This window comes from Poromitra crassiceps, assembly GCF_964638095.1.
Source record: "Poromitra crassiceps genome assembly, chromosome: 3".
Taxonomy (NCBI): Eukaryota; Metazoa; Chordata; class Actinopteri; order Beryciformes; family Melamphaidae; genus Poromitra; species Poromitra crassiceps.
The window spans coordinates 36315707-36325706 of record NC_139625.1 but is presented as its reverse complement, the minus strand read 5'-3'; the positions used below and the strand labels follow the sequence as shown (position 1 = coordinate 36325706).

Sequence of the window (10000 nt, the reverse complement as noted above, 5' to 3'; positions counted from 1 at the left end):
CACATCTTGCCGATTACGGTGATGCTAGTTTCCACAATTACCCCTAACATGGCCGACCACCCAGTGTGTTCTAGGGATGGAAATTTTAACCAATTTCCTTTTAAAAATTCGGATTAATTGATCGTTAACATGTCCAATTAATCGATTAATGATTATATAAAAAACAGCTTTTGACATACAACATAGAAAATACTAAATGCATGTTTTTACACCTGTCTTTATGCCTACTCAATAAGTTAATCAACCAACCAAACTTCTTGCATTAGCTGTCATTGTGCTTGTAGACGTGCTGTGTACAATGAATACTGTTGTGTTTTTGGGTGTAATTCTCCTAAACCGTACGTTTTGCCTGCTTGCTTGGCTTTCTTCTTCCTCTGTATAACGGGCGAAAGAAAAATTCCGCCCTTGTCGTGTTAAATAATTGAACAAAAAAAGAGAGAGAGAAAATACCACGGGCTAACCTCCCTACTGTGTTCCCTATGCCTTACCATGGCCAGGCCTCCTATCTCCCTGACAGCCATGTAGAGCTTCCAGAGGTCCAGGGGCTTCTTGCCCACAACGGGCAACTGGGCGACGGGAGTGCCCCGCTCCTCCATGAAGGACAGGTAGCGCTCCACCCAGCCCCGACGCTCGGGCTCCCCGCCCAGGGTGGACAAGCTGGGGTTCATGGCTTTCTGGAAAGGGAGGGAGAGAGGTCAGTTAGGGGGAAAAACAGTTTGAAAGAGACCAGAGTCTGCTCAGTGTTTGCCGAAATGCTCTTAGAAAATATTCATTTAATCTGAACAAGAAACTCTGTCAGGCTTAAAGCAGCTACGAGCAAGATTTTCGATTGTTATTCAACAGTATAATTACAATATTGATGCATCACATCTTACCTATAATAGTAGCTGAGACCAAAGCCGTGTGAATCGGAGATTGCTCTCTTGATGCTTATAGAGTCTGTGTCTGTCTAACCTCGCGTCACCAGGGGGCTCTCTCTCTCTATCTGTCTACCGGCAGGCCGGATAAACCCGGAAGTGAAACGAAACGGTTCACGGCAGCTGCCTGCCTTCCGCCGTTTCGCTCTGCCTAGCAACAGACCATAAACAAGGAGAACGCCATGCAGGGGCTTGCTACTCTCGCGAACATCTCTCATTATATTCTAACAGGTTTTTTGGAAGTTATTTTGTGGTTATGGCGGAAATGGCTGCTGCAAACCGTTTCATTTCACTTCCTGATCTGCCCTGGCCACAGACAGACTAACACTGGCCGATTCACTCGGGGTTCAAGCGAGACTACTCTGCGTTGGTCTCGTCTACTATTAGAGGTAAGATGTGATGCATCGATATTCAATTTAGATTGTTTAATAACAATCGAAAATCTTGCTCGTAGCTGCTTTAAAGTTGGCTTGTCATGATAACATGTGACTTATGGACGTGACTGATATTATACTTCATACATGTTGCTATCTTTGTATTTGAGCAGCTGTGGCTCAGGAGGTAGAGCGGGTAGTCCACTAATCAGAAGGTCGGTGGTTCAATCCCCGGTTCCTCCAGTCTGCATGTCGAAGTGTCCTTGGGCAAGACAATGAACCTCAAATTGCTCCCGATGGCTGTGCTAGCACCCTGCGTGGCAGCTGGCCGCCTTCGGTGTGTGAATGGGTGAATGTAGGCACATTGTAAAGCGCTATATAAATGCAGTCCATTTACCATTTTTACCATTTATTATGTTATTTCGTACTTTTGGTATATTTTTCATAGCCTAAATATTATGCACTAATTTCTCCTTTGCCTCAATAAGTCCTACTGCTGTTATTGTGCACACATAATGCTGTAATGCATAGTTTTTTCTGTTATGTATCTTTATATGTACTAATTTCACCAAAAATCATCGAAATTTCATCTTGATACATGCTGATGACAGCCCTTGGCTGACTGACCAAGTTAAAATCAATACTTCTTGGGAGCATTTTGTTAAGTGTGAAGCCTGTGTTTTGATCTACAATCATATCCATCAAGTTCAACCAGCGGGACAAAGTTCAATCCCACACAACAACAACAACAACAACAACAACAACAAGGTCTGGCTTCACAACAAGGTCTGGCTTCTGGCTTCACTCCAGGAGGTGAAATACTTCAGTCTTGTAAATGGAAAAGCTTTTGATCACGTAATTACACATTCATCCTTCAATCAAACCAGCTTCATAAACACACAAATAAATGAAGCTTACAGCTTTGTACTGGCATTATTATTGTACTGGCATTATTGTCCTCAAGTGGACATTTACTATGTGTAGATTGTAGCCCCACCCCCCTTTGCCGAAGAAGAAATGTTTTTGAAGACTAATGACATTGATTTATAAGTCACTCATTGTCTTTGCTCTATTTTATACAGTATATCATTTCTAGTCCAGTCATGAGTCTATGTATATGCCCATCCATCCATCCATCCATCCATCAGTTAGAGTAGTTTTCTTGTGCTTACAGGGCTGGAGGGGGTCTTGGGGGGCCATGGGGTGCTTACAGGGCTGGAGGGGGTCTTGGGGGGCCATGGGGGGCTGCTGATGCTGTCACTGTCATCTCCATGGTAGGAGGACAGGCTGGCCGGGCTGGGAGAGAGGGGCGAGGGCACGGGCAGGGCGGCACCCGGTGTCGCAGGCTGGGACACGCACTGCTGGGAGCCGCCACCACTACTGCTGTTATTGTTATTGGAGCCATCTTGGAGCTGCTGGAGAGAGAGAAGAACAGGGAGGGAGGATGGGAACGGAGAAGGGAGAGTTTGATGAGCAAGGGAGGGGAAGAGAGAGCCAGGGGGGAACGCAGAGAGATTAAGTCAACTGAAATTTGCTAAATTTGCTAAAAAATGAGGGTATATATCTTTAACGTTACAGTTACAGCTGAAAATGACAACAGACATAAACAATAAACACGTTTGTGATATCTCCACAATTCAAATCAATCAGCAGTTAGTTATGTCTCTACCCAGAAGTGACTTTTGTTGTTCAAGCGACGTCACAGTGATTCGGTCTGTTCTTGCCTAGCAATTTGAGCAATGACTGTAATGAGTTTCACACATTATTGCTGTTGTGGATTGCAAACTGTAATATTAAAGACATTAGAATAGGACCTGCACTGCCAGCCAAAAGTGTTATTTATTTATTTACTTATTATGTATTTATTTTTAATTTTTCTGACATTTTAGAATAATAGCAAAGACATCAAAGCTATAGAGATGAACTAAAGTAAGTATGTGTGTGTGTGTGTGTGTGTGTGTGTGTGTGTGTGTGTGTGTGTGTGTGTGTGTGTGTGTGTGCGGTGCGTATGTGTGTGTGTGTGTGTGTGTGTGTGTACAGGGGGGAGCACTACCACTGCCAGGGTGCGTGAGGCTTATATTTGGATACGAGAGTCCCTCTATCTGCGTGTATGAGTGCAAAGCAAGTCTACGTAAGAGAGAGAGTGTGTGTGTGTGTGTGTGTGTGTGTGTGTGTGTGTGTGTGTTTGCGTGCGTGCGTGCGTGTGTGTTTGTGTGCGTGCGTGTGTTTGCGTGGGTGCAATGCCGTGCATGTGTGTGTGTGTGAGAGAGAGAGAGAAAGAGAGAACGAGAGAAGGAACAAGGGCTTGACAAGTGCTTTGGGTCTGTATACAGGTATGCGTTTCAGTGACAGATTGCACATGTCAGCAAAACCTTACCTTCCACTGCTTCTCAGTCTCTCTCTCTCCCGCTCTCTCTCTCCCTTTCTCTCTCTCCCTCTCTTTCCCCCTCTCTCTCTCCCTCTCTCTCTCCTCCCCCCCCCCCCTCTCTCTCTCTCTCTCTCTCTCTCTCGGCAGACAGATCATCTCTTTGGGGAGCACTGGGGGTCTTTCTGGCTGCTTTGACTGCCTTAAATAATTCAACAGGGCCTACTACCATAATCAGCAAAAGAAAAGACAGGGATTTGGAGGGAACGACGTGTAGTGTACTGTATATAATAGAGGTGTGTGTGTGTGTGTGTGTGTGTGTGTGTGTGTGTGTGTGTGGGGGGGGGGGGGCTAGAAACAAAAGCAGGGCAGAACCGCTGCTGTTGCTGCTGCTAAGCCGAGCCGAGCCGCAATTGTAGAGCAAAATGAGAAGTCAGCACTGTGTATTGGGATCTCTCTCTCCCCCCCCCCCCCTCTCTCTCTCTCCCCCCCCCCTCTCTCTCTCCCCCCCTCTCTCTCTCTCTCCCTCTCCCCCTCTCTCTCACTCCCTCTCTCTCTCTCTCACTCCCTCTCTCTCTCACTCTCTCTCTCTCTCACTCCCTCTCTCTCTCACTCCCTCTCTCTCTCTCCTCTCTCTCTCTCTCTCTCCCCCCCTCTCTCTCTCTGCAGCCTGTGCTGCCAAAACATCAGCAAGAAGAGAGAGTTGCTGGGGGCAAAAACAAAGCGAGGAAAACATTAGGAATGGTAAATGTTAAACAAATCATTAAATATGGTGAGAAAACAACAGAGAAAGGGCCCGCCGTGCTGAGGCAGCATAACGCTGATCAGATTTGGTTTGCTTCATTAGTGGAGCGAGATATATAAAAAAGACACACAAAAACAAAACAAAAAACAGAGAGAGGGTAGAGAAAAGAAAGGGGCGGGGCCATACCTTTGGTTTGTGCGGCTCATTGGCGGGCCCGCTCTCCTCCTTCACCTCCGTTTTGGGCTTTGCGTCCAGGCTCACCATCCCATCTCCTGACATCCCCATGGCTCCTTCAGAGAACGGGGAAAACGCTCAGTAAAAATAGTTGTACTTTATCAAAACTACCGCCTACGTCATTTCAGCTCGGATTCCATAAATATAGTGGAGAGGAGAGAGCACTTTATCCTAAATGGTTCCATATCCATAATAATTACTTGTGCTTCAAGTGAACTGATGTTGAGTTGACGTTAAGTTTTTCTACAATGATTATGTTTTTACCAAGGTAGAATTAATTCATACTGGGTATATGTGGTATGTTTTTGTGTTCTGGTCCATTCTACGTGCATTTAAAAGAAAGAATGGTGCCTACAAGATAATGTCCTTTGTGTAGGCTAACGGCTAGCGGATAAGGGCTTGCATAGTGCTGTGAAGGATAAACTGGGACGAGTGTTAAAGAGCATGGGGCAGGTTAGAGACCCCAATCAGTCAATGTGTAGGTGAATTATGGAGGAACTTGATTTTCACATTAAGACACTTACATATACACTACAGTGACTTCTGGGGTCGTTTTATTTTTTGAACTTTTATTTTGACATCTTGGACCCCAAAACTCTGACGTCAGAGTAGGGAGTCGCCAGGCATGCCCGTCTGTCCCTCTGTCTGTCATCACTTAGGTCAGGGCTGTCAGTCACACACTATGGATGCTAACGCCGGTTTTCAGGAGGAAGAGGAGGTAGCAAATGTTTATGCACATGCATGTGATGGGCCTCAGGCTAATTTTGACAGTGAAAGAGAGCAGGAACAGCCCACAACGGACCGCGGAGAGAGAGTTGTGAAGGAGCTTGAAAGCAGCGGAGGCGGGCCGAGGTGCGGACTGTAATTCGACACACACACAAGCGAGCGGAGGCGGGCCGAGGTGCGGACTGTAATTCGATACACACACACGCACGCACGCACACACACACACACACACACACACACACACACACACACACACACACACACACACACACACACACACACACACACACGCGCGCGCAAAAGTGACGTATGTGTCCAGCCATCTGGCCGAGTTAGAGCCGAAGTCCCGAACACAGTGAGAAAACCTCCCGAAGCTGCTGCTGCAGCGGGGTGCATATTGTCCGGCCAGCCGACCGAGAGGCATGCGAGCCGGGCACAGTTGGGGTGTGTGAGGTGGCTGGCTGTGGAGGTGGCGGTTTCTCCTCCTTCTTTCAGCAGAGCAGAGCAGAGCAGAGCAGCGGTGCTGTGCGGGGAGGAAGGAGCCGCAGCCTCCCCCTCCCTCGAGTGAAGAGAGCGTATCACACAGCGTAGACACACACACACACACACACACACACACACACGCACACACACACACACACACACACACACACACACACACACCGAGAGAGAGAGCGAGAGAGAGAGAGAGAGAGAGAGAGAGAGAGATAGAGCGTGTCACAGCGCAGACAAGCACAGTGGGGGGGGAGAGGGAGACACGCACGCGGGAGCCACTCCCCACTGTGACGTAGCAGGCTTTTTCTTGTCAGATTAAAAGTCTATTATTTCCTTCTGAAAAAGGAAGGTGTTTTTCTCCATATTTTTTTTCAAACTTTTTTTTTTTTTTTTTTAATGATGCATTAACTTTTCAAATGGACATAGGGACAAGGTTAAGTATACATTTAGCAAAGGAATTACCCTGCTCCATGCTCTTTAAATGCAAGTCAGTGCACTCTTTCAACCTCGTTAGCTGCATATACTCGTTTTCGCCCAATTCTCCCACATTCAAGGCAGCAACAACATGTGGTTGAAAAGAAAATTAAACTTTCAAGACATGCTGATTGATAAGAAGACTTCTTGCCATTTTCAGAACGATCTGCGCACCTTCATAAGGCTCCTAATTGAAAGACGAGTGGGTTAAGATCCTCATGCCTACTGTTCATCGCACCAACTGCATATTTCTTATTAAGATGAGAAAAGGGGTCCTTGGATACAAGGTCCCCCCCTTTTATTTCCCCCCTGTGGGCTGCGGCGCAGTGGGAAAACTAATGGCTTTTTACCGTGCCCAGGGGCACGCCAGATGAGTTTTGAAGAACCTTGTATTGGTGCTCTAATTCGTTTGAAGTTTTCCAAATGTCACGCAGACTGATATTTGGGTTTGTGTAAAAAAGGCGCCTTTCATCTTGAGAGCCACAGTGCTCTCCGAGGTGCGTTTAGCAACAATGCGGCTGAGAGAAGAAGGGACGCAGCACAGCACAGCTTAACAGGAAAAATGACAGCGGCGAGAAAATAACTCGCGTCGGAAAGGACGCTGTTGATTTCTCAGCCTTTTTCTCTCTGTTGCGTCCTCCACCTCTCTCTCATTCTCTGAACAGCAAAGATACTATGTCGGCTGTGCTGTAAGATCAACAGAAACATGTGCGTTAATGTTGAGTGGTGCAACACAATGCCTGCCTAGTTCTTTAACCAATAAGTGTCTTTAACTCATTTCAACAATGTATATTTTGTACATCACAGTGTATAAAAGTGGCAGAGTGGCAAAGACAAGTTTTCATTTCCCCTGAGTTACCGCCAGCGCCCGGTAAGAGTCGTTTCTAAAGTTCCGTGCGACTCAGAAACGCTGACATTTGTGTTGCTAATGTCAACACCTGCTCCCTCAGCGCGCCTCTGTGCATATTTTCCAGGAAAACCATACCGCTGCACAATATAGGCCTTAGAAGTAGCCTCTGCTAGTTGGCATTTAGCTGGTGTTACCTGAAGGTGGCATATTGTAGGCCGGACCCTGCGGGGTGCCCATGGCCGAACTGTTGTTGCCCGCTGGCTGGCTGTAGGGGACACCAGTAGCCATGGTGCTCGCCTGGGTGATGCCCGGGCCTTGGTAGCTGCCCTGCCTACCACAGAGAGAGAGGGAGAGAGGGAGAAGGTGGGGGGGAGAGACCAGCGGTTAGTTGCAGTGGTAAAGATCAATCGAGTCTAGAGTCTATAGCTGCAGAAGAACAGAAGTAACACATTTCGATTAAATTCATTTTTTTTTATTAAACTTCATTTCAGACTCACTAGAAGGTCCATAGCATATAAAAAGTCAGAAAACAAGACAACATAAAACCACTACAATTCAACATCCAATTTAAAATAAACAAAGTTCATATATAACTTTATTATACATAAGTTTATATATATATAGTTCATCAGTTTATATATACTGTAGGCTATCTTGCCAGAGCATGGATTTGTACTGAGAGAAGATCTTCCTCGGGCTGATTAAATGCACTTTGATGCCGTTTTCTGATTCATCCAAGCGACACGTCAAATTGTACATCAGATGTCTTAAAAGTGCCTTACATGTAGGGACACCACACATGTAGGGACACCACACATGTAGGGACACCATACAACATTTTAAATTGACAGAACACATACTAAACGAGTTGTATACAGAGGGGTGCAGAAAGCTCTAAAAATATTCAACATTTTACATCGACAGAACACATAGTAAACTTGCGAAGCAACAAAAATCACACAGGGATAATACTTGGCAGTCTGTGGCTGCCATACTCCTCCATGGTACTGAACCCCCAGCTGCCTGCCTGTGTAAGTCATAATAAGAAAGCCTAAGCGCAGTACATATCCCTGATCAAACAAAGAGCCCTTTCCAAAAGATTGAGCCAGCAAACATCAGAGGAAAAAACCTATTCTATTCTCCCATCTCTGCTTTTGCACAAATCCCCTTCCCCTCTCTCTCTCTCTCCGCCGCCCTCCCTCTCCCACGAGTCATAATTTAACTAATTAAGGTGTGCTTTTGGAGAGGATCATGTTATTTGTTGCCATGGCGACAGCAGGAATCAATCCCGCTCGATCGCCCTCCCTCATCCTCCCTCTCTCTCTGGTGGCTCATCACATGGCATGGCAAGTGACATCAGACGGGGCTTATCTGCAGCCTGCTGAATGTTAGGCGTCCGCGTGCGTGCCTGTCTATCAGGGCATGCCAGCCAGGCCCGAGCCACCGAGCACAGACCTGGGAGAGAACACCGTGTTTGGAACAATTTAGTCCTCCTCCTGTCTCCTGTTGACTCAAGATTATCTCCTGGACAACCAGAAGAAAAGACAGACAGAGAGAGAGAGAGAAAGACACACACACACACACACACACACACACACACACACACACACACACACACACACACACACACACACACACACACACACACACACACACACACACACACACACACACACACAGAGAGAGAGAGAGAGACAGACAGAGAGAGACAGGCAGAGAGAGGGGGCAGGGGGTTTGTATGGGCTGAAGAAAAGGAAGAGAGAAATGAAAGGAGGAAAGATCAAGGAAAGAAAGAAGGAAGGAAGTGAGGGTATCGGTACTTGATAACTTAGTATTGAACCAAAGTACTAAGTAACAGCAGTATCACAAATTCTCCAGTCAAACGATACCTGCCACATTCCATCCTTGTTGTACACAGATGGAGAAATATTTGTTTTGTATGGTTTTGCTTGCAGCCAGACATGTGATTAGCCCACTGTAATACAGTGACTGTATGGGTTGTAGCTGCTGTGACAGTGGGCCAAGACTGTATGGCACAGTCTGTGGTGGTACAGTCGAGCACGGTGTATGTGGACGGAGTTGAATGAATGAAGTACAAAATGAGAATGTCAAAGTTAGGAAGGTAAGACCTCAGGCACCCTCTAAAAAAGGGTTATAGTTACAGAATGTTGGTGTATGTATTGGTGTTTTCTGAAAAACTTGACAAAGTTGTTAACTTCCACACAAAAAACCCCACTTCTTAGCCTCTGTAGCAGATAGAAACATGGAATGATAGCTTAAACCTTTGGCTTGCATTGGAAATGATTGACTTTGCCCTAATGTTAATTAACATAAAAAAAAAATCAATATATATTTTTTTTATACTAGGCATCTCACGGGTTATGCACACACAATTCCTAGGCTCGCCCGCCTTGCAGCTCGCTGAGCTGGCCCTGCAGCTCGCAAACGCAGCTCGGCCGCTAAGCGGCCTTGCTCGCAGCTTGGCTGCTGTGTGGCATTGTGACAGCACTGATGATGCGTGGCATCATCAGTGATGTCACAATGATGTCATAATGCCTATGTATCACATCACTGATGCCATCATCAGTGACCATCACTGATGTCATTAGGTAATTAGGGCAATCACCTAATTAAAAAATCAGGCTCCGTCAGGTCACCCGCACGGGTGCTCTTTACACCCCCTGAAAGGACATCATTGATGACATCACTGATGTCATTAGGTAATTACGGCAATCACCGAATTAAAAAAGATGTAACGCAGACACTGCTCCAGGTCTCATGCAAATGTTGTATCAGATATAGGACTGTGTCGTTTCCTAG

General features: G+C 46.2%; 1 protein-coding gene across 1 annotated transcript in view; it reads right to left on the bottom strand.

Moving 5' to 3' along the window:
• arid1b (AT-rich interactive domain 1B) overlaps positions 1-10000 on the bottom strand; it is a gene marked incomplete at its 5' end in the record, with an annotated part of 339999 nt that overhangs the window by 20025 nt on the left and 309974 nt on the right. Inside the window, 4 exons of the mRNA XM_083633665.1 lie at positions 489-674; positions 2464-2706; positions 4588-4691; positions 7375-7511. Of these exons, the coding sequence (XP_083489791.1) occupies positions 489-674; positions 2464-2706; positions 4588-4691; positions 7375-7511 (670 nt within the window). The remainder of the gene's footprint in view (positions 1-488; positions 675-2463; positions 2707-4587; positions 4692-7374; positions 7512-10000) is intronic.